This window comes from Pleurodeles waltl, chromosome 3_1 (genome assembly GCF_031143425.1).
Source record: "Pleurodeles waltl isolate 20211129_DDA chromosome 3_1, aPleWal1.hap1.20221129, whole genome shotgun sequence".
Lineage (NCBI taxonomy): Eukaryota > Metazoa > Chordata > Amphibia > Caudata > Salamandridae > Pleurodeles > Pleurodeles waltl.
In genome coordinates, this window is record NC_090440.1 from 1,911,576,597 (window position 1) to 1,911,602,032 (window position 25,436).

The 25,436-nt window shown below is 45.3% G+C and overlaps 1 protein-coding gene across 5 annotated transcripts in view; it reads right to left on the reverse strand.

Moving 5' to 3' along the window:
- Positions 1 to 25,436, reverse strand: part of INPP5K (inositol polyphosphate-5-phosphatase K) — a 470,513-nt gene that overhangs the window by 21,985 nt on the left and 423,092 nt on the right. For all 5 annotated transcript variants that reach the window (XM_069226108.1, XM_069226107.1, XM_069226106.1 and 2 more), the window contains one exon: positions 16,777 to 16,881. In XM_069226108.1, the coding sequence (XP_069082209.1) occupies positions 16,777 to 16,881 (105 nt within the window). The remainder of the gene's footprint in view (positions 1 to 16,776; positions 16,882 to 25,436) is intronic.

Sequence of the window (25,436 nt, forward strand, 5' to 3'; positions counted from 1 at the left end):
TTTCGGACGGGAAGCAACAAAAATAAAGCAATTTTTGGCGTTAAAAATCAGGAGTCTTCCGTCTTATTCTGGTCTGCTGGCATGTATGGAGTTGGAAAGAATTTACTCCAGGAACCCAAAAATTAGGGGTCAAGGTGCGGTAGAAGAAAAGGGGAGGAGTATTGTGGGTCGACCTTGAAAAGCACAGTCTGACAGTCAACTTGTTTATTTATTTTTCTAAAAATCTGCTGCAAAGAAATTGTCAACAAGGTTATATGTCACAGTAAATTTGTTGTGGCGTCCTTAAATGGCCACAAAGAGGTGTTATGCTGTGGGCTGTGACTTGACCCGCGGCTCGCCCCTCTCATTCCTGCGCAGTGACCCACGATTGTCTCCACAGCACCTTGCGGGACGCTCTTTTCACTCACTTATAGCCTGGGTGGCCTTGTGGAGGGCCGCAGAGGGTCCTTCTTAGTTTTGCCAGGTGACTGGCATGGAGGCATTCTTTTCCCTCCTTGTAGTTCTTCCTCCCAGAATCCCACAGGAATCAATCAATCAATCACAGACATTTGTAGAGCGCGCTACTTACCCGTTAGGGTTCCAAGGCGCTTGGGGGGGGTGGAGGGGACTGCTACTGTTCGAAGAGCCAGGTCTTGAGGAGTCTTCTGAAGGCGAGTAGGTCTTGGGTCTGTCGGAGGTAGGTAGGGAGCGTGTTCCAGGTCTTCGCGGCGAGGTAGGAGAAGGATCTGCCGCCGGAGGAGGCTCGTTGGATGCGAGGGACGGTGGCGAGGGCGAGGCTCGCGGATCACAGTTTGCGGGTCGGGGTGTAGAAGTTGAGTCTGTCGTTGAGGTAGGATGGGCCGGCGTTGTGGAGTGCTTTGTGTGCGTGGGTGAGGAGCTTGAAGGTGACCCTTTTGTTGATGGGGAGCCAGTGGAGTCCTTTGAGGTGAGGGGTGATGTGGCAGTGGCGGGGTGCGTTGGTGATGAGTCGGGCTGAGGCGTTTTGGATGCGTTGGAGTCGCTGTAGTTGTTTTGCTGGGATTCCTGCATAGAGTGCGTTGCCGTAGTCCAGTCTGCTGCTGACGAGGGCGTGGGTCACTGTCTTCCTGGTGTCGGTCGGGATCCACTTGTAGATCCTGCGGAGGGTGTTGTAGCAGGAGTAGGTGACGGCGCTGACTTGTCTGTCCATGGAGAGTGCGGAGTCGAGGATGAATCCCAAGTTGCGGGCGTGGTCGGTGGGCGTTGGGGCAGTTCCTAGGGTGGTGGGCCACCACGAGTCGTCCCAGGAGGAGGGAGATGTCCAGAGGATGAGGATTTCTGTCTTATCGGTGTTGAGTTTCAGGCGGCTGTTGCTAATCCAGTCGGCGACTGCTTTCATTCCCTCGTGGAGGTTGGCTTTGGCGGTGGCAGGGTCGTTCGTGAGGGTGAGGATGAGCTGGGTGTCGTCGGCGTAGGTGATGATGTTGAGGTCGAACCGGCGGGCCACTTGTGCGAGGGGGGCCATGTAAATGTTGAACAGCGTAGGGCTCAGGGAGGAGCCCTGGGGGACGCCGCAGATGATGTTGTTGGCTTCTGAGCGGAAGGGTGGGAGGCGGACGGTCTGTGTTCTGCCGGAGAGGAAGGATGAGGTCCAGGCTAGGGCTTTTTCCTGGATGCCGGCTTCTTGGAGGCGTGACAGTAGGGTGCGGTGGCAGACTGTGTCGAAGGCTGCGGAGAGGTCTAGGAGAATGAGGGCGGAGGTCTCGCCGCGGTCGAGTTGGCGTCTGATGTCATCTGTTGCGGCGATGAGGTCGGTCTCGGTGCTGTGGTTGTGTCTAAATCCGGTTTGTGAGGGGTCGAGGACGTTGTTGTCTTCGATGTGGCGTGTCAGTTGAAGGTTGACGATTTTTTCTGCGACTTTAGCTGGGAAGGGGAGGAGGGAGATGGGGCGGAAGTTCTTGAGGTCCTTGGGGTCGGCTTTTGGTTTCTTGAGGAGGGCGTTGATGTCTGCGTGCTTTCAGCTTTCTGGAAAGGTGCCTGTCTCGAAGGAGGCGTTGATGATCTTGCAGAGTTGGGGCGCGATGATGGAGTCAGCTTTGTTGAAGATGTGGTGGGGGCAGGGGTCGGTCGGTGATCCGGAGTGGATGGAGTTCATGATTTTGCGTGTTGTGTCGTCGTTGACGTTGGACCAGGCGGTGATGGGGTTGGTGATTCTGGGGTAAGAGGTGGTGACGGAGGAGGGTGCGGTCGGGGTGTTGAAGCTGCTGTGGATGTCGGCGATCTTGCTGTGAAAAAACGCGGCGAGGGAGTCGCAAAGTTTCTGAGAGGGCGGGATGTCGTTGACGTTGGTGCTGGGGGTGGATAGTTCCTTCATGATGCGGAAGAGCTCTTTGCTGTCATGTGCGTTGTTGTCTAGGCGGTCTTTGAAGGAGGACCTCTTGGTGGTCCTGATGAGGTGGTGGTGTCGGCGGGTTGCGTCTTTGAGGACTGTGTGATTGTCCGGTGTGCGTTCTTGGAGCCATTTCTTTTCCAGTTTCCTGCAGGCGCGTTTGGAGGCCAGGAGTTCGTCGGTGAACCAGGAGGCTTTCTTGCTGGTGGGGTTGCTGGGGGGTTTCTTCAGTGGGGCAAGGATGTTGGCGCAGTTGTTGATCCACTGTCTGAAGTTACAGGCCGCGGTGTCTGGGTCGGTGGGTTCGTTTGGTGGGTTCTGGGAGAGGGTGCTGAGAAGTTGTTCTTTGGTGACTTTGCCCCAGTTGCGGCGGGGGAGTTGGCGGCTGTGGTGGAGGAAGGGTTTTTGTTACACCTATCCATCATTGAGGTGCTACTATGCTTTCTTTTTACCTATCCAAAATGGCGGCTTTAACTTCCTCTGTCATCACTTCCTGTCTTTAGGTATATATGGGTCAGAACTGTCCTTTGTGTTTGAGTTGCAACATTCTCTACTCCTGCTGGTATGTCTTCGCTGTTGTGCTGGTTAGTTGCTGACTCCTGGTTCCTGTTGCCTCTGTCCATTGGTGGTTCCGATTTCTTCGTCCTTTCCTAATTCTTCCTTAGGCCTTCCTTGTCTGTTACTCTTTACTCCTGTTTTAGCCTTGGATTCTTCATTTGTTCCTGCCATCTTCCGCCTCCTGGAGTCTCCAGTTATCACCAGAGGTTTTCTCCCTTTGGGGTTTTTGCTCTTGGAGACTCCTTCTGGAAGGCACTGTCTGCTTAGGCGTTCCATTGTCAGCAGCACTGTGACTACCAGAAAGGGTCGCCTTTACCGCGGACAGACAAGAACCCTCAAGAACCGGAACCGTGAACCTTCCTTTTGTAACAAGACCACAAAAAAGAGTCAGTTCACCTAAGAACCTGACAAGAGGCTACATTTAAAAATATCCTACAGGGTTCCGACACATGCTGCAGAGATCTGTATGCCCATCAAATGTATTCATTTTAACACAGCTCTTCTGTCTTTGTTTTACTTTATCAGGGATAATTAAAGGAGCAGTAGAACACATTTTAAAGTGTTTTCTTATGATAGTTACTGTTTAAACTATGTGCTGTTAAGGGGAAAACAATACCGCCGTTAGGCAATTTATCTTATTTTTGTACTGGCAAGACATTAAAATATTGTTCATGGCGGTATATAACCTTCCAGGTGGAAGCCATGATCGAAGGACACTTAATATAGTCCATTACTACCACTGTTCATCACCTTGACATTAACCAATACAAGACACTCCAATCCTAACCACAGAGGACAACTGTAATACAGACCATTCAAGTCAACCTCTACCTTTCTACCTCTTGCCACCTCCCTCTGGTTGCCCGTCATGTGGGGCTCACAAGACCTATAGAGCCTGCAGAGTAAATTATAACTGCAGCTGACTACCATTGTAATTTGCGCCTTTAGGAAGCTGGCCTGGTGTGTGGCGGGTATCTATGGTACTTACACCTTATACCAGGTATCCCCCTCTCAGTGAAGTTTAGGCAGTGTCTAGAAGCCAGGCTCTCTAGAGCTAGCTGGGGATGAGCAGCCAAGGCTTATCTAGGAGACATGCAAAGCTCATGCAATACCACTACAGTCACACAATAGTTACATACAAGAAAGAAAACACTTGGTTGTACAAAAATGAAGGTACTTTATTTTTGGAACACAGCATCAGAAAGTACTAGAGAGGCAACCGTCCAATAGGAGGAAAGTAAATACACTAATAAACAGTAAGAGACATAAAAGGTTACAAAACAGTGTAAAATAGTAATATGCAATAGTAGCCCTAGGAAGAGCCCAAACCATATAGTAAGAGAGTGGAATGTGAACACAGGACCCCACCTAGGTAAGTACATCGTGTAGAGGGGAGCTGGGAGTACTACGAAACCACACAGGTAAGTAATGCAGTACCCCCCAGTGACCAGGAATGTTGGAGTAAAACACTGGATTTCCCCAAAACCACCCCAAAGGATGAAAAGAAGAAAATGGAGACACCAAGAACAGCCTGTAAGGAACCAGCAGTGGAAAACCAAAGATGGAGACCTGTGCAGAGAGGGCCCCAAGTCCAGAAGTGTTAGTGGAGTACAGAGGGGGTAGGAGAAACTACCCACTCAGAGGTACCTTTTGCAGTTGGTCGATGATGAAGGAAGACAGGTCAGCACTACAGCACAGAAGCTAGAGAAGAGTTCCTGATGCGTGCAATTTGTGTCCCACGCTGGAAGCTGGATTGCAAATGGGTGTCAGTGAAGGATTTCCACCAACAAGCCTTGGCAAAGGCAAACTCACGATTGGAGGAAAAAGGGTGCTGCCTGGGACCAGCAAGGCCCAGGAGGACTCTTCCCAGGAGGGGGAGTCACAGGGGACCCTCTGCGTCATAGAAGGCCCACAGGAGCAGAGGCCACAGGTGTCCCACATGACAGGGACACAGAAGTCACAGAAGCAGACCACGCAGCACCACAGAAGTTGCTCCCACATTGCTGGAGGACGACACAGAGGTCTAAAAGTTGCAGAAGGGAGTGTTGGGGGCTGGAGCTACACGTCCCCTGAAGTTCCCCTTGGAGGTGAAGCATCCAGCCGTGCCCATTGCAAAGGACGGAGTGGAAAGGACTTACCACTACCAAAGTGCGACAGCTGGTAGAGAGGACGAAGGGAGACTCTCCGGACCACCACCCATGATGCAGGACCCACGCCCCTCAAGATGAAGGGAGATCCACGCAGCCGGTTGTCGATGCAGCCGGTTGTCGATGCAGCCGGGTACCTGTAATCACAGGGGAATGATGCCTTCTCCCCTTCTTCTTCTTGTGCAGACTGAAGAGTTGCAGTCTTACAATGCACAGCTGTGGAAATGTTGCAAAGCTGACAGGAGTCCTGGATACAATGTTGCAGAAGAGTCTTCCTCGTGGATCTGCAGCTCGTAGGTTCCTGAGGCCAGAAGTCGAAGCAGAGGTTGCAGAGGAGTCCTGCTGGAGTCTTGCAAGCTGAATCTGAGGACCACCCCAGAGGAAAACCCTATATAGCCCAAAGAGGGGGCTTGGTCACCTAACCAGGTAACTAACCATCAGATGGTGCCTCTGACGTCACCTCCCTGGCCTCGCCACTCAGGTGGGTGCTCCGAGAGTTCTCTGCCAACCTTGGAATCAAGATGGCAGAACCCAGGGACCTTCTGGAGGAGCTCCAGGTGGTGATGGACAGGGGAGTGGCCACTTCCCTTTCCATTGTCCAGTTTCGCGCCAGAGCAGGGACTGGGGGTCCCTAAACCGGTGTTGACTACTTTATGCACGGAGGGCACCAAATGTGCTCTTCAAAGCAAAACCAGTGGCTTGGGGAGGCTACCCCTCCCAATCCAGTCACACCTATTTCCAAAGGAAGAGGGTGTTACATCCTCTCCCAAAGGAAATCCTTTGTTCTGCCTTCCTGGGCTTGATCAGATCAAGCAGCAGGAGGGCAGAAATCTGTCTGAGGGCTGCCCTGGAAAACCCTGTAAGACTGATAGAAGCAATGCTGGGGGTCCTCTAAGGAGCCCCCAGAGTGCGTGGAATCATACTTCCAATACTTGCAACAGAATCGGGGTATGATTCCGACATGTTTGATACCAAACATGCCCAGGTTCGGAGTTACCATTATGTAGCTGGACATAGGTAGTCCCCTATCTCCAGTACATATATAAAATGGCATCCCCGCACTCACGTAGTCCAGTAAAATGGAGCTGGAGTGCACCCAGTTCACGCAGCCTGCAACGGCAGGCCTGCAGAACCCTTTGAAAAGGCTCTCTATGGGTGGGTGAATAACTGCTGCAGCCCATACAGATCCCTGGGACCCTAATGCCCTGGGTACCTAGGTACCATATACTAGGGACTTACATGGGGGCACCAGTATGCCAATTGTGGGGAGAAAAGGTTAGTAGTAACCAAATTTGGAGGAGAAAGCATAATCACTGGGGTCCTAGTTAGCAGGATCCCAGTGAACACAGTCAAACAACACTGACAACAGGCAGAAAATGGGGGTAACCATTCCAAGAAAGACGGCACTTTCCTACAGCACCTCTCTTAAACTTTCTCTTCGTTCAAGCATGACACCAAAATACTTCCCCCTCAGATAGGTTCACAAAAAATACAACACTTCCAACCAAGGACTCCCTCGCAGTGTAGCATGAGACCCTTCCAAGAATGTGCTTTGGCACCCAGAATGGGATTTGAAGCACTATATAGACAGTATAATAGCCAACTAATGCTGTGGTGAGGAGAGCAGGGAGGTCTGGGCACCATTACAGAGGTGTACTGGAAGGGTAGAGAGCTGGAGTTGCTAGACGTGCTGTGAGGATTTGGGTGTATGGTATGGCTGTGCATCTTTACAGTGGCAAACACACACAAAAACTATCTTGGGTCCAGTCAGGCTCATTTGAACAACCTTAAGCACAACCCTTGGTAGCTACAGCTTCGAGCAGCAGGGCGTGAACAAAGGAACTAGTGTAAAGCATTACCAAACAACAAAACAAGAAAGTCACACAACACAAAAGAAACACAATAGCATTTTATAAAAATAGATAATATTTCTATGAATTTTTAGGGACCAAGATGAGCAAAATCCACCAGAGGGTTACGGAGATGCAGATTTAAAAAAAATAAATCTTAATCCTTTGGTGGAGGCTGGTGTCCCTCTTGGGTGACCAATCTGTAGTCAGACAACAGTCCAGGGACTGGCTAACCTGGGCAACTTTAGGCCGTCAAGGGTTGGCCTCGTGGGGCCCCCAGTAGCAAGTAATGGGGTTTCTTCCTTAGTGGCTACTGACTTGCAGAGTTAGGCTATTTCTGCTTTGATGGCCCTGGTGCTGGTTGCAAGGGGGGGGGGGTTCATCTGACTGACCCTTGCAGTTACCTCTTTTGTCTGAGGTTGGGGTATGACTTAGGAGCCACAGTCCTGTCTTTGCTAGACCAAGGTGCAGCAGGTGCAGTCCAGCAGACGGTGCAGCCTCACTTTGTACAGACCAGGGTTCAGCAGAGCAGTCCATATTTGGTCCTTGTTCCAGTTCTGATGTGATCTGAGGTTAAGGGTACAGGGGTGTATATATATTCCCATAAAGTGACCTGGGGGATTATGTGGTAACTAGCCAATGGGCGACCTGGTGTTCTCCCTCCGGCTGACAACTTTCCGGCTATGTGTGGCATCTGAAAATCCCCGAGGGTCACTATTCTGTCCATTTGAACATTTCTGCACATATCCTTGGATGTTAGGAGCTTGGTAGCCCACCCTAGAGATGTGGCTACCTGTGGGCTACACTCCCATAGAAAGACTGGTTTGGGCAGTGGTCTCCTCTCTTTGTCCCTGTCATCAGACTGTTAGCCTGAACAAAGGGCAGCCTCTCAGGAGTGTGATAGCTATTTGCCCACCAAAGGCGGCTTCACCTTTGAAGGTAGCCTTTTGGGCTAACATCCTAAGTGGCTTCCTGAGAGGAGGAGGTAGCACCTCACCCTGCAGCAGGCTGATATTGTTCCTAAGCCTAGGAGTTGTTCACACTACTGCCCTAGCGGCCAGAAAGCTGTCTGGTAACAATGACCGTTTGATGCCACTGGACATACTGAGGCACAGAGTGGCAACTTTCTAAAAGTTGCATTTCTTTAATAGGGGCATTAAACTTGACCTGGGCATCACACCAGGGTTAAAGCCATGATTAATTTGATACTTTACAGTACCCAGCTAGGTAGTCCCATTCAGAAGTTAGCTGGGCTGAGGGGTCAGCCAGTAACCCAGTTTTAGCCAATAGGGCTACCAGCCTTTTCACAGCAAAACAACAATTTGGAGGTGTTGCTGTTAAGAAATATATAGAATACATGCCCTACTTAATAATATACAGCTTAATGACTTAGGGCTGCATAGTTTGACTGGCAAAGTCGAACTAGCAGTGTGACAACTGCTCTTCCAGTCTGTAGTGGCAGGCCGGAAGCCATTTTGTATTTTGGCACACTGGGGTGACACAATTAGTCCTGCAGCCCATGGTAGACAATCTGCCTTAACAAGCCCTGGCTACCATATACTAGAGACTTATAAGTAAGTCAGTCGTTGCCAATTGGGGATAGCCAATTGAACATACATTTTGTAAAGGTTTAGAACACTGGCAATGAGGTCTGGGGGCAATTTCTTTTTATGTGTGTGTGGGGGACAGGGGTGGAGTCAGAGGGGAAGAAAGACCTGCAAAAAGCCTGTTTCCTTACAGTTGTTGTTTGAGGAAGGCTTTTTAAAAACATTTTTTAAAGTTAACACTATTTTTAAGGCCATTCATATCTTTTCAAACCTATAAAAAGAGGTTGAGAAAACCAGTCAATACACTTCTGAGTTGAGCACATCATGGAAACTCTTACTCGTTTGTCACAGGCTTTGAATCGAGTGAGCTAGCTTAGGAGCTTTAGTGTATGTCACAGTGACAGTTTAGGGGTTCTAATGCCACTAAAATAGTTTTGAGCTGTTTGAGATAATACTCTTGATGCACAAATGTGTGTCTAACCAAAAGGATATTTTTTTTAACTTGCTAAAGAGGAGCAGTTTGGATGTATGAATAGGAGGCAAAAAGTATGAAGGGCTCTAGGCTCATCCCCTTTGAAAACAAACTACCTGGAAGGTGCTTTGTACTTCTTCACACACTAAAGAGAAGAGTAGGTAATAAATAAAAGGATATCACCCTCTGTGGGAAACCACAAATGGTTTCAAAATTGCCCTCACCCACTCATAGTGGCATTCTTCATCACTGGGTATGCTACAACATCCCTGCGCAGACCAATGCTAGGGATGCATCAAAGGGATGCATGGTGTAGACCAGGGGTCTCCAACCTTTTCTATAGCGAGAGCTACTTCTGGTCTGTGAAAATCATTGTGACCTGCAGAAGGCTAAACAATATGTGCATTATTACCAGACACCCCGACGCCCAGCTTCCTTGACTTTAAGCCTAATGTCCATAGAACACGATATTATGGCTTGAACAAAATACTTTGACTAGGAACACTATGCCAGGTCTTCCATATGTGTCAGTGAGAGCGTGGTCTTTGGGGGTGTATGAATGGGATATTTGTGTATGGACAATTGAGAGCCTGTGTTGTGTGTACTTATGGCACAGGACATACCTTTCGCCATATGTGGCACTGTTATACGTATAACACAAACATATAACCATTTTGTTTTTAAATGGGAGAAATTTAAAGTGCAAAAATGTTCAGAATGTGGAACATTTTTCTGCTCTTTAAATTTCTCCCATTTAAAAAATGTCTAAATTTTTCTGTTATAAATATGGCACAGTGTTCTACTGGCTGCTGGGAGCAAGAGACCCGTTTGTATATGCAATGCTTTGGAAAAAAAAAATGAGAAATGAAAAATTGAAAAGTTAACTTGATTATAAGGTAACTTTTCATTTTACTTTTCTCTGATTTAAAAGCATTGAGAAACATCATATTGTTTTTACTTTCAATTCTGAGTTGGCAAGGACTTTTATTTAAGAGTTACATACCTTAGTGCTTCAATTCTTCACCTCTGTGCCCTGGATCAAAATCTGACTCCAGCACTGCTCCGTATCAAGCCCTGCTATCAGCAGCCTGAGGATTGTAATGTAAAATAAACCGAGCCTTCTCTTCACTCTAAAAGAAATAAGTGTGACCCTGGACTTATTTAAAAATGAACTTTAGGGTGTGGGTTACTCTGAAGGGGTCTGGGAGCTTCTGGTAGCTCCAAATCGACTGGTTGGAGACACCTGGTGTAGACTATACAGTTAAAACTACATTAGGAATGTCCCTGATCTATTTTATTCTTGGCCTCCTAGTCTGGGCTAAAAAACATCTCCTGTGTTGAACTAGGGAGATTAGTGCCGTCATTTCATCCGCTGTCCGAACATCAGAGGGTAGCCAGCGACCAGCTTAGGCAGCGTTGGTGCCTTGAGGACTGTTTGACAACAGCGAGACGCTCCTGCTCCCATCCTGGTTTTAAAGAGAATTTAGATTACCCAGGATAGTCCCTGGGTAGTTGTACAAGAAGTGGCAAGTAATCACTGGGTATTTGTACAAGAAGTGCCCTGGGTATTTGTATAAGAAGTGGCAAGTAAGGTCACTGCATGAGACTACCACCACATACTGTACATATTTCTGAGAACGAGGTGTGGTAAATGAGTAGAGGGATCGAAGCCCTGAAGAAAGACAATGACCATGATGGGTGATAGATATGCCGAGTTATGTTGACGTGAATCTACACTTGTACATTTTTTACTCACTTTGATGTAATTTTATGTCAGTAAATCTGCTCCTTTGAGTTGTGAGTGGATATATTAGAACGAATCAGTTTCTAGGTATTCAAACACATATGCTCTTCCCATTGCCATCCAGGATACAGTCAAATTTCTTTCTTTCACAGACAAAAGTAACTCCATGTACAGGAGGAGAATGGGAAAAGGAGGTTCCAAAACCTGATGGAGTGTCAGGCAAGGGGTTTTCTCATAGTGATACATTATTTTTTCAGTGGAGAAAAAGTTAGCAAATGCAGTTTTTCTAAGCATCTGCACAAGTATATACACATCATGTACATTTCCACATGAGTAAATGCTTACAAATGTGAGTATTTGCCATTTATTCCTGGTCCCATCTAGACTGATCCCCTAGGCAGGTTTGTGGCCCGATCCAGGACTTGGCACGGGCGGGCCCTCAACTTGTGCTCAGTATACATCCCCCCTCGACTACATTCAGATACCTTTCCAGCCCTCGGGGCACTGCTGTTACAGCTTTCCCCGGGGACTTTAATCTTAGGGGGGGGGGGGACATGAATGATACGATGGATACAATATATGATCGATCAACTCAGTTGGGAGAGACGGGGGGAGACCACATTGACTCGATGGGCCTAGCGGACTTGTGGAGAGCCTATAACCATGGGGCTAAGCAATATACCTGTTTATCTGCATCCCACAAAAGCTTCTTGCGCCTAGATTATCTATTCACCCAACACTCGTGTGTGGGTAGCTTCCACGGGCGACCCATCTAGGGAGAGGCATATCCGACCATTCTCCTGTTGAGGTAACATTGAGGGGACCCATGAGGGTTATGATGAAATGCCCAGATGCAGAAGGGGCAAAGAGATACTTCTCTGACAACTGTGGAACGGTGGACTCGGCAAGTACACTCTGGGAGGCATTCAAGACGGTGCTTAGGGGCCAGGCCCAGGCGTTGATAGGGGGCTGCAAAAAAGAGTGAAATAAGGAAGATATGGCATTGTAAAAGGAGGTATCAGATTTGGAGGCGGCAGCACTTAGAGGGCGGGGTGGGGGTAGTTGACCCGCACCAGTGACACAGGCTCCAACTTAACCAAAAAGAAATGCAGGTCCTAGGAACCAACGAGGCACGTGCCCAAAAGCGAGCTATGCAAAGTCGGATCTATGAAGTTGTAGACAAGGCAAATAAGCTGTTGGCATGGCTCAAAAAAAGGTATAGAAGTAGGAATTGGGTTGAGGGGGTCTGGGACGAGGAGGGAGTAAGGTACTCCGCGGGCGAGGACATAGCGGAGGCCTTTGCTATTACAAACAGGTAAACTCCTCTCAGACGGCCACTACCCATGAGGATTGTGAGGAGCTGCTGCAAGACCTCCTACTTGAGGAACTGACAGGGACCGAGAAAAAACTGTTAGATCAGGAACTGACAGTGGAAGAAGTACAGCAAGCCTTGGGGGAGAATGCCTCAGGGAAGACAGTGGGCCCTAGTGCACTCCCGGTGGAACTCTTTAAGGCCATGAGGAATATAGTGGCTTCCCACATGTCAGAAATCTTTCAGGCTGCTGAGCCAGAGGGAGCTCTCCCGGAGGACCAGAGACTCGCCACCATAGTGGTCATACATAAGGAGGGCAATCCCCTGATGTCCTGCGGCTCATATCGTCCCATTTCCCTTCTGAATACGGAAGTAAAGGTTTTTGCAAGGATCCTGGTAAATAGACTACATCCCCACATGGCTAACCTAATACAGAAGGATCAAACTGGCTTCATGCCACACAAAAGCACTAGGCTGAATCTAAGGCTCCTGTATGGGATCCTACATGCCACGGGCCTCCTGGGGGCGGCAGAGGCGGCAGTGCTCTCACTAGATGCTGGAATGGCCTTTGACAGTATTGAGTGGACCTATATTCACGCAGTTCTGGCCAGGGTGGGGTTTGGCCTTTGGATTTTGTGCCTGGGTCCGCCTGCTGTACACTGGCCCACAGGCGCTGGTCAGGGTGAATGGGGTATTGTCACACTCGTTTGCGCTCCATAGAGGAACCAGGCAGGGGTGCCCGCTATCGCCATGGCTGTTTGTCCTCATGCTGGAGCCTCTGGCCGCATGGGTACACCAAGACCCCCTGGTGTGGGGCATACCCAAAGGGAACAGGTGGGAGGGCCTGATATATCATTATACGCAGATGGCATTCTCTTATGTGTCACAAGGCCCCACCGGTCCATAGATTATTACACATTTTCCAACTCTTTGGCACATACTCCGGATATCAAATAAACTGGGACAAGTCCCTGGTCTTCCCTCTAGTGGCTGGGGCCATCTCCTTGCAGATGCATTGTTTGGCCCCGGTGAGAACTGAGGGGTTTAAGTATTTGGGAATTTAAGTGACAAGGGACCCAACAGAGTTCCTCTAAAAGAATCTATGGGCCTGATAACAACTTTGGAGGAAGGTGTTAATCCGTCCCAAACGTGACGGATATACCATCAGCCGTATTACAAGTCCATTATATCCTATGGAACTCGTAATACGGTTGGTGGTATATCCGTCAAATTTGGGACAGATTAACACCTCCTCCAAAGTTGTAATCAGGCCCCATATCCCCAACTGAACCGACTAGGGGCGGATGCTCCCCCTGTCACTGATGGGCCATGCCGCACTATTTAAAATGATGTCCCTGCCTCGCCTACTTTATGTGCTCCAGAATGCCCCATAAAAGATACCCCCAGACTTCTTTACAAAGATTGATAGCGAAATACATAGGCTCCTATGGCAGGGGGGAAGTCCGCGGATATCCCTGGTGAAATTGCAGAAAGGAATGTATGAGGGCGGTATAGCGATCCCTAAAATGCAGGCATATTACTGGGTGGCCCAACTTGTTTCTGCAGGGGATTAGTTCTATACAGACGTTGAGGAGCCCGCCTACAGAATAGACAGGGAGTCAGTGGGAGAAGAGGCGTACCATTCAATGCTGTACTCCCAGAGAAGGGAGGACCTGCTTCCGTCCCACACATGAGTTGCGGTGAGGGCGCAGAGAGAGGCCACCAAGTTTCTGGGTTGGGACAGGAGAATAACGACGGGGACTCCACTTTGGTGTAGTGACCAACTACGCGAGGTTCGTACATTAAAGAGCTTCCGTGCTTGGAGATTAATTGACATTGACAAACTTGGAGACATTTGGAGGGAGAGCTCCCTGATTACACTAGCAGACTTATAGACTAGAATGCAAACTGGGACCATTTGAGAATTTTAAGTACGTCCAGATGAACCACGCACTAGGGAGGCATCGTCAGGCAGGGGAGCAAATACCCGACTTCTCCCCAGTGGAGGACCGCCTATTGATGGAACCCATTCCGGAGAAAGTAATTTCTCTTATTTATAATTTTTTTTATGAATAACTCACCTGACACTGGGCAGTCTCTCCAGGAGGCATGGGAGCGGAACATAGGGCTAGTCGTAGAGGATGACTGTCAGGGCGCCCTTCAAAGCCCAAGAGAGGTGTTGATCCGGGTGAGATTCCGCCTTGACTCAAGGTTACTCGAGAACCCATATGGCTGACAGTCCAGATCTCAGGAGAAGAAACCTGGCCAAGACACCAAAAGACCTGGCTGATGTTAGCGGCGGGGTGGGCAAGCGAGATATTGTCTGATCCTGGGAGGCATCAGAGCTGCCAGACGTCCAAAGCTGGGAGAGAAACACGGACTGGTACCAACACGCAGAGCGGATGGTCTATCGAGGCAGGGACTGCCTCAAGAAATTCAACAAAATATGGTCACAATGGGGAGGATATAGAGGATTATAAAAGGAGGGCCTAGGAAGCCTAAAAGGGAGAAAGGGAGTGAGGAGGCTGTACCACAAGTGAACTTGCTTCATGATGGGCTATAAGGCAAGGCACGAATAGTAGAGGTGATGATTATCGTGCTATCCCATGTAGAAATGTTTGTTGTAATGAAAGCTAATACCCTTGACCATGATATAAGTGTTGACTATATTCGCTAATACTGTACTGTACTGAGCTTTGGTTTAATAAAAAAACCACAAATGTTAGTATTCACAAAAAGCTGTAAAGCAATTCTGCTGGAATTTTTAAATAATGTTTCAAAAATTAAGAATTTGCTTGAAACACAGTTGCAAATTTACAAGAGGAAATCTACAATCTTTACTGTGGTTAATCGAGCCCATGCAGTGAAAGTCTCATGATTACGGTAGTCTGTAACAGGAGCCTAGCCTCAGAGGAGGCATGAGCACTACTAGCCATGACACAATCAAGTCTTCTCTACTGAAAATCTACAGAATACAAAAAAACTTGTCTGTGTAAACTTACTCAGAAAAAAATATATACATATGAGTGGCAGTATCACTTTCAATGGCACGTGGTATTACTAAAACTATAGGATGTATTCCATTTCAACATTTTGGAAGCACACACTCAAATATTGGATTTGCACTAGGAAAAAAAGACTTCGGCTCTACAATTCCCCTTCAATGCAGAAATGTTGGTGTTGGCCCAGTGAACAGTATAAAGATATGCATTTTCAAGTCAGGCCTGCAATTAATGCAAGCAGTAAGAAAACTGGGGAGGAAATCTCCAGAAATTCCAAGCTCCAATTCTATCATTCTGGTCAAATTAACAATCTAGTGAGGATTAGCGGGCCAACACTTTTTCACTTATGGTTTCCCAAATTTCAGATTTTCACCATTCATTACAAAGATTTCCTGTTTTCCCTTGTCGTTGTCCGTTTCAAGTTTTTTTGAACCCTCTTCTAACTTTCACATTAAAAGATCTCAGCTATGGTAAACACTCACGGAGGAGGAGTCCTTCCACTAGCATACTTGAATGACAATTTTGGACTGGAAAATGTATGCATAATTTATCTCTGCAATTTTACATTTTGTAGAGATTTTCATGCACAGTGGCATTGGACAAAAAGAGGACACTTGTCGGCAAAGTGTATCTTATGCAGAATATGTTTTGGTCCTGTTAAAGACAGATGTAATGCAAAATGTCACAAGTCATAAATTCTTTTAGGAAGCCTAAAAGCAAAAAACGTCGCCAGGGTTCCACTGACCTTCCATGTGATATAAAGGAATCACCATTTTGATGGGATGTATGCAGTATTACAAATATATGACAGGCTGCATACTGTTCTACTTAAGGACAGCTCATTAATACAATCCATGCTTGCAATAGGTAACAGATGGGCAGCATAAAACATGCACAATGAATTCTAAATATGGCCACTGTAATTGAGGGAAACCACATCAGGATGTCAAATCTAATAAGGGAAAGCATGTTTCTAAATCTGCTTTAAAGGAATATGCTCAAAAGGCTAAGCAACCATCCCTTCAGTGATTATAGCAATGGAGATGGGAAAAATAAACTTAAGTTGAAAAAAGTTAAGGCTAGGACATACACTGCCAGATTTATTGGGCTCTCCATGAACAGAGTAGAGCCAACAAGTGCAACAACTTCTTCACGTGAAGGCTGCCTCTTAGACGCTAGCAACCATTTTGGCCTTTCTTAGAAGTTTTGTGAACAAGTCAGACCTGATACAGAACACTGCAATGGTTATCATGCCTGCAGTTGATCAATAGGAATAAATGACGAAACCAAGTGGATTCTGATGGAGACTTTGCTTGTATTAATGAAAGCTAAGGAATTTCTTCTATGCGCTCATAAGCTGGAATGACCGTCTCTCTGTTTTAAGTGGATCTAATTATAATGTTGCTCTGATGAAGTCATAAATATAACATAAAAACGTGTTGTCACATTCTCATTTTTGAGGCCACAAATATTGGAAGTCGAATAAAGAAAAAATTGATTTGGAGTCACTCATTTAAAGAAATATATACTTTGCGCTGTTTTTAGGCAAAGGATGTCATTTGTATGTATTTCCCATACTTTATGGTAGTGCTCTTAATTCAAATAATTTTAATAGGTAGCTCTGCTTACGACACAGTAGTCAATTACTCCCAAAATGTTAGCATGGAACTATTTACACTTCCGGTGTTTCATGATGGTGGCGCCCTATTTGCTCCATAAACACAATATCGTAGATAACAGTGACTGCACTGGAGTGCAGCCAATTAGCTCATGAAACCGGTGCACTAATTAATTTACCTGGAAGAGTTCGCTGATTCCAGTCAGGCTCTGCATGTTGTGGCAAAAGTAACACAGTAGAAATTCTCCTCCCTCGAGTGGGATCTCATCAGCACTGATATAAACCTGCATGTCAAGAAAAGGAGAGACACATAACCAATGGCAGGAAAGCACCAGATGGCTTTAGGACAACAACCTGCACCAAATGGGAAGGGTTTATACTGCCATCTCCGGATTTAAGAAAAAATCTCCAAGAAAGCACATTCTTGTACCATTCTCCTGAAAGCACCCCTGTCCTCAGAGCACTTCCCTGAGGAAGCACTTGCATAGGTTTTCTCTATAAACAGACATACCCCTGAATCCAGTCACACAAATCACTTGAGGCTACGTGCCATGAGGATTCACACATGCATCCCCTAGACACACTTTTCCCCACAATACTATTGTGTGCTCTTGGTGCAAGAGTCCTAGAGAAAATACACATCCATTGTTAGGAGGACTGCATCACTCAAGATGTGATCAGATTACTATCAAAGTCACAGTCAGAGGCATAAGAACCGTTTATTATTTTATAATTCTTTCCACAAGTCCAGCTTCTGAGAAATTCATAGTTACCCTGTTCTGGTTTTAACATTTTAAAACATTTGTTTTTATTGATTTTACTCCCACTCCTCTAGCATACCCCCTCAATATGTGATGATCCGATGTTTCCCTTCTCCACAATCCAGCTCTCAGAGACAGCAAATTGTGGTTTGAGCACTTTGGAAAAACTTGAAATGAATAAATAAATACAAATAATTACTCTGTAGTTCGTGTTTCCTCATATGCATGAAATACCAGTCACTGAACTGCACTTGGCAGGTTCATGGGACCTCAAGAGATCAGGGATTAGTACAGAGTATCCAGAATTGTAGCTTCATTCCTGACTATATCACCACTCTTGCAAACCACCAGATCCCACATCATTCCTTTAATCATCCAAAAGCGCACTTTGAACGTCGGTCCAGATGTGTCAAGGAGTTGAAGATTGGGCTATGTAACAGAAGGGACGGAATAATAAGGAAAAAGTAATTTCTACACGGAGTAATCAGTACTAATTCTCATGCCCATAAGACACTGCAGTCCTACACAAGAAGCCTCCTAAACCCAGTTTACACTGAAGAAGGTGGTAGCATGACCTCCTGAGGGGACCGTGACGAAGAGCAGGCGTGTCTGCCTATCCCTGCCTAAGGTAGGTTTTTTAATTGAAAAGCCAGGGCTTCAATTTCTTGTGGAATTCAAAAACAGAGGATGAGGCTCCGATGATGAGTAGGAGTTTGTTCCACACTGGGAGCAATTTAAGAGTGCAAGAGTGCCCGTCCTCCTGATCTTGTTCTGTATATGCATGGGATGTGTGCGAGTAGAAGTCCTGCAGTGGGGAGGTGTTTGGGAGGTTGGTGGAAGGAGATGCAACTGTTCAGATAAGTGGCCCGAATTGTATAGTGTCTTGAATGTGTATGCGTGGAGATTTGATTGAGTGCATCTGTGTACTGAGAGCCACAGTAGTTCTATGCGGTATGGTGTGATGTGGGTTGTGTGTGGGAGGTTGAGAATGAGTTTGGCTGCCGAGTTCTGCATGGTTTGTAGTCTTCTACTGATTTGAGTGGTGATCCCGTTGCACAGGGTGTTCCCATAGTCCAATTTGCTGGTGACTAAGGCATAAGTGACAGTTTTTCTAGTGTTGGTTGAAGATCTTCCTCAGCATCTTCAGGGTGTGGAAGCAGGATGCAGTAACGTCGTTGACTTGTGCGGTCATGCCCAGTTTGCTGTTGATGATTATTCCGAAGTTCCAAGTGGTTTTGGGTGTGGGTTTGGGATTGAGTTCCGACGGCCACCAGTTGGAGTCTCATGGTGAGTTGTTCTTGCCGAAGATTACTACTTCTGTTTTGTCAGAGTTGAATTTGAGACAGACTGCTTTCCTCCACATAGTGATCTTTGGTCATGCAGGCGGTGAGCTTGTTTCTTGTGATGGGGGTCTTGTCAGAGAAGGAGAGTATGAGCTGCGTGTTTTCTGTGCAGGAAAGGATTTTGAAGTCATATGGGCAGATGACGTTTTGGCAAGTGGGATCATGTATGAGCTGAAGAGGGTGGGACTGAGCAATAGATTAGAGACACTCTGTAGATAAGACTGCGGGCTTCAGAGGAGTAAGGCTGACACCTTGTGTTCTATCCGTTAAGGAGCAGATCCGGAAGAGAGAAGAACCTGGATGCCAATCTTGTGCAGGCGCCTGATGAGGATGGGGTGTGAGACTATGACAAATGCAGCAGAGAGGTCCAGGAGAATGAGGGCTACTGTGTCTCCTCTGTCAAGGATCATGTGGTGTTGTCTGTGGTGGCGAGGAGTGCCGTTTCTGTGGTTGGGCATGAATCCGGACTACGTTGTGTCAAGGAGCTGGTGGTTGTTAAGGTGGTTAGTGAGGCATCAGTTGATTTTTGTTTCTGTAAGACCTTTGCCGGGTATGGTAGGAGAGAGATGGGTCTGTAGTATGAAAGCGTGGTTGGGTCAGTGGACGGTTTCTTGAGTAGGGGCATGACTGTAGCATGCTTCCAGGAGTCGATCTAGGCGTTGAGGATGGGTTTTAGTGCATCGCTGATCAGTAGGAGTCAGTGAAGGACTGGTGGGGCAAGAGATAATAAAAACGGGGTGTAATATGAGGAAATGGCGCTCAAAGTACTAGTCTGCCAGTATAATTATTGGGGAAACCCCACAAGGGAAACACCCAACCCTCAGAGGTCCTAAACCTCACACTAATAATACATTGCACAATGGGGTGACCCCTAGAAAAACACTGATAACAAATATTTACACAACTCGTAATGTAAAGATGATACTATCCATCAAAGTCTCCTCAAGTACATAAATGTAATAAAGTAACCCAAAACAATATTATGAGTATAGAACAAAGGGAAGAAAACTGTAACATCAGTAGTCCATGATTATTCAAATTAACAGATTACAACCAACTTTCGGTTACGCTTATTAAAGCAATTAGTCCACTGTATTTGATGAAAAAATGTTTAATTGTTGAGCGATCTTTGATCCAAATTGTTCATATGTCCAAATTCAAGCCACATTCTGGTTACAAGACGTTCAAGCCAACACGTGTTTCGTCTTTGGGAATGAATAACATCCCTAAACGACTTCTTCAGGGCTAAAAAATCATAGATAACACACATGAGTAATGGCCAATATGCTCAATCGTCAAATAACATATAAGTGCACCCAAGTGTGCATGCATAACCCAAAGGGAGAGATTCATTACCTAAGAAGTGTATTACGTACCCCAAAAAGCACAATGTATAGTATATCTACAAAAGGAAAAGGATAAACCTCACATGTAGAACAAATAAAGTAAATAGTCTATACCCTTAACAAAAAAATGTTTCTTTTTGTATACGTCACCACTGAACTGCCTATTAAACCACATAACACCACTAGTGCAACAATCCACATGCATTTAAATTATAGTGTACACCAAACACCAAACAGAACCAAGATTTAAATTAGGTTACTGTACCTTACAGATCCAAAAATAATCGAGAAATAAAATGTAGATTCAGCAATAATAAATTGTCCTATAGACTACTTCAACATCTGATATTTCAACTGCTGTCAAGAAAAACCCACAATAAATATCAGCATAAAATAAGTCAACACATGGGTTTCATCATCAACTACACATACTACATGTATCCACCATATCCAAAATAAACAGAATGTAATAAGAAAACGCTTATTATTAATAAAATTAATCAATATAGACTTAATAGTCTCTGAAAATCCATGACGATCTAATTTGAAATATACCACCTACTAAAAATCAAATAAATGTCCCATCAATCAGTTAACATGCTCAAAATCTTATACTCAAGTCTACCGAGAACACTTACGTCTCAATTTCGAATTGTCAGCAAAATTAAAGAATCACCGGCATCTTCCGTCTCCTGTTTCATGAACGTCTAGCGAGTACGCTGACGTCACGCGTATCGACCCGGAAGTTAAATACACTTCAGGGTTGGTAATACACTATTCCAGAAGAAAGGGAATAGACATGGAAATCGGACTAATCACATAAACGATCCGATTTCACACACTTCAAAATACCTACATTCCACTAATAATGAAAGACTAACGATAGTATAAATGAATAAATACACCCCTTATATAGTAAAAAAGAAAGAAGAAAAAGAGGATTCGCTATAACAAATTTCCAGAAATCTCCATAATGACCTTTTATAACAACTACATAAATCATATATAGCAGCACACGTTGATTAACAACAATAAATAATATGTGATTACTATATGGAACCAAAGGAAATAAAAAACAAATCAATAATAGTAACCCCACTATTATTAAAGGAATAGACAAATGAGAATTTTGGCTCAGCACTCATATACACTTGATAATGTTAACAAATAGAAATATTATATAGTACATAGAATATTACATATAAACTAATATATAAACAGTCAAAAATTTTATAATTAATCACCCAAAAAGAACTCTAGTTCCCTATCAGTATTAAGACCAGTTTCAACAGTCCTAAGTCTCATTATCCATAGTGCCTCCTGTTGGCGTAAATATAACTCTCTATTGCCACCTCTTGGGTTGCGTACAATGTGTTCCAGACCAAAAAATTTAAACCTCTTTTGAACTCCTTGTGTAGAACATGAGACCATATGGGTCACCAAGGGATATCTCATATCCTCATTTTTAAGTGCCCGCATGTGTTCGCTTATTCTAATTTTAAGTGGTCGTATGGTGCTGCCCACATAGATTTTTGAACATTTACATCGTATTATATACACAACATGATTGGAATTGCAATCCATAGTAGAACGTATTAAATGTGATTTGCCCTCATGATGGTATTCTTTCAACTTATGACAGGCCCAGCGACACACTCCACATACGCCACATCTGTAGAAACCAACTTCTTTTTGAGATAACCAAGTTGTTTTAGGAGGGATAGTCGTGAAGCTGGGACTTAAAAGAGTTCTCAACGTTTTACCCCTACGAAAGGATGTCTTAATTGGCCCTAATGCGATATCCTTAAATATTGGGTCCTGTGAAAGTAATTTCCAATGTTTGAACATACATTTTTGTAAGATAAGGGATGCATCAGTATATTCAGTGATAAACCTAACTGTATCACATGCCTCTTTAGACTTATTACGTTCTATAAGTTCTAATGTTGTATTTCTATCTAGGTACTGTGCTCTATGTCGAGCCTTCTTAATAATTTTATTAGAATATCCACGCATTGTGAACCTCCTCTCCATGTCGTTGAGTTGGGCAATAAATTCATTATCTAGACTACAGTTGCCGAGCTCTCAAAAATTCACCAAAAGGAATTACTGCAATCTGATGTCTGGGATGGGAACTGGTTGCATGAAGGATGGAGTTACAAGCAGTTGTTTTGCGAAAAAGTCTACTATGAATTTTATGTTCCATGATAAAGAGTTCTACATCTAAAAACTCAATCTTTACATCACTAAATTGATAAGTAAATCTAACATTCATGTGATTAGAGTTCAGAAAATTGCAAAATTCGACAAGTTTTTCTTTGCCTCCAGTCCAAATCATAAAACAATCGTCTATGTAGCGTCCCCAAAATAAAATAAAAGTCTGCCAAGCTGCAGCACCAGGACCCCAAATCCATAACTGTTCAAACCAGGGCAAGAGTCAGATGGAGCCCAAGTGGATGGTCTTCATAGTAGTAGTAGTTTAATCAGTGGTGATGGCAGGGTTTGTTTATCAGCTGTGATGGAAAGTTGAGTTGCAACAGTGACAAAGTTGTGATTTTGTTACAGAATTCCGAGAGTTTGTTGCAAAGTTCTTGTGACAGGGTGATGTTGCTGAAGGCAGCAAGAGGTGTGGTGAAATCTTTGATGTTAGCAAAGATTTCCTGAACTGGGTGGTTACCCGTAGTGGTAGGTCGGTGATGGGAATGCTGAAACTGACAAGGATGTGGTCTGTCCCGGTCCTTGTTGCTGGCTTGTCAACTGTCATGTTGCTGATTGAGGAGGAAAAAACACAGGTCCTACAGGTGTCCGACAGAGTGGGCGGGTTTGGTAATGTGTTAGGTGAGGCCAAGAGTTGGGAGGTTTTCTGGAAGGGCTGTAGAGTTTGGGTCGGTGCGGTCTTCTAAGTGACAGTTAAGGTCAAGGAGGATGAAGGTGCTGGTGTTGATGATGAGGGGTGCAACAATGTCACTGGCAAAATGGGTGTGGCTGCCCTGTGGCCTGTATATAAGAGTTCTGTATAGGGAGAAGTTGGATGTGAAGTGCATCTTAAACATGAGGTGCTCCATGTAGCTGGTGGGGGTGTCCGTGTAGGTGGTGCAGCTGATACTGCCTTTCAATATAATGGTGTCTCCACCTCCGGGCTTGTGCTGAAGGTCTTGCCTAATGATCTTGTAGCCACTGAGGTTGGGTTTACCCATATTTCTTTGAGAAAGAGCGTGTTCTGAGCATGGTTATGCAGCAGGTCCCATATCTCTGTGGCACATTTGGTGAGCGAGTGGGTGTTGAGGGGCATGCATGCAAGTGTGGCATGTTGTTTGAATGGTGTTTGGTCTGTGAGAGCGGGTGGCTGGTTTGTGTGTGGGCCAGGTTCTGTTGGTACTTGAGTGGTTGGTGTAGGATGTGAGTGAGTGAACGATAACTTGAAGAAGGAGCGCAGAGTACTGTGGGCAGGAAACCAGTGATGTCTCTTATGGTGCAGATGGATGATGGAAAATGCAGTGATGTCATTTTCTGTGCAGACTGATGATGGAAATGCAGTGCTGTCACTTCCTGTGCAGATGGGCACAGGAACGATGATCAGGTTCCACTCCCACCTTTTCCTCTTCTAACCGGCAATTTTACTGAACTCATTGTGCTGAACAGCCTCACCATGGTAAGTCCTGTTCAGTTTCCTTCTAGTCAGTTTTACTCTCCGTGGGAGGGCTTAAGTGTACCACTTAACTTGTGGTAGAAACAAAAATTTTAAAGGAATCAAGGTCAGGGTGTAGGTCTGCAGTCAACAGTGAGAGATTTTACTGGGAAAGAAAGAGATCCTGACCAAAGCATGCAGTCCACAGAAGAGATGGTCTCCTTCACTAAAGTTTAAAGGACACTTGTCAAAAAGTAACCCACTGTGTCATTGTACAAAGGGACAAAACACACAGCAATCAAGCTATGTTAGTCAAATTATCTTCACACAAAGCATGTCAACAACATTAGACCTTAAGTCACAGTATGACATTGCTATATCGCTGGACGAAGGGTCTAGTAAGGTCACATCCTCTGGCATAAGACCTCTAGAAAGCTACAAGGGGCAAAAGTATTCCAAAAGAGGAGTTCTACTCTTAAGAGTCAAACATTCGATACAGTTTTGTTCAAGACAAACAAAATATACTCATAACAAACATTCCCAGAAATACGAACCCCATGATGCTTTGAGGAAATAAAAACAGCATGGCTGAGGTAGGCGGGGGTTGGGGTGGTACTTAGCTTGATACTGCCTTGTTCTGAAAAATGCTCAACTTGGGACTGAGGTCTGAAGAACGATTGAAGGACAGTCAATGTTCCCAAAACACATTTCATTCCCTGATCTTGAAATGTGCTTAAAATGAAATCCTCCTAATGCAGTCTAATGATGGACTCCTGATTAGACTAGGACAGACTGCATCCCAAAAAGAAAGGCTAGATTCAGGGATTATGACAGATGAGCCTCTCACCCAGCTCCACAATCTCTCATAGAGTTTGGAAATTGATGAAAAATATCCACTAAAGTATCTTTATATCCCTATTTTCCTTCTTTCCCACCCCTGTCCATACCTCTAGCTTTCTCTTTCTTAACATGACACTGATATGTTATCCTGCACATATCAATTGTCTTTGTTTGACTCGAATGGACAACCAAATGTATTCTTGTAGGTTAAACACAATGTTCATTGCCCCTTTTCCTACCTGTCTATCTGTCTATCTCTCACCCAGAGTTACCGGCTTCCTTTTTTGCATATTTATGTGACACTCTATTCCTATAAAGACAAGACAGGAGAATGTGTAGCTACTAATACACACCTGTTACTCATGATTCCTCTGCTAAGTTAATGCCACGTGCTACTGGAGGGTTTGCTGGCACATCTCTCATACATATACAGCCATTTACAGGATGGGGAGAATAATATCTGCCAAATCACAGACACACAACTGCCCAACACACAGATGGACTGAAAGCTGTGACCTCAATTTTGTCTACCTAGAATCGATTAATTACAAAGCTGCAGCACTCTGGAAGAACAGGCATAATGCACCCATGACTAACAATTAAGAGTCCTTCACAAAGTCCTTAAGCCTCATGCGGAGATATGCATTGATAGCCAGGCTCACACACTTGATCAGCTTAAACAATACTTATACTCACCTGTAGATCACTGCCTGAAGGACAATTGGTAAAGGAGACCACAAAAAGCACGGACTCACTTTTGAAAGTAAAAACAAACACTGCAACAAGAGGCACCCACAATGTCAGAGCAGGAGGCCCATCGAAAAGAAGATACAGACGTGACTGTCAATGCCACTGCAATAATGAGGGAGCTCTGTGTGGGTTTTAAGGCGATTGATGTCAGATTCAACACCATAGTGGGCC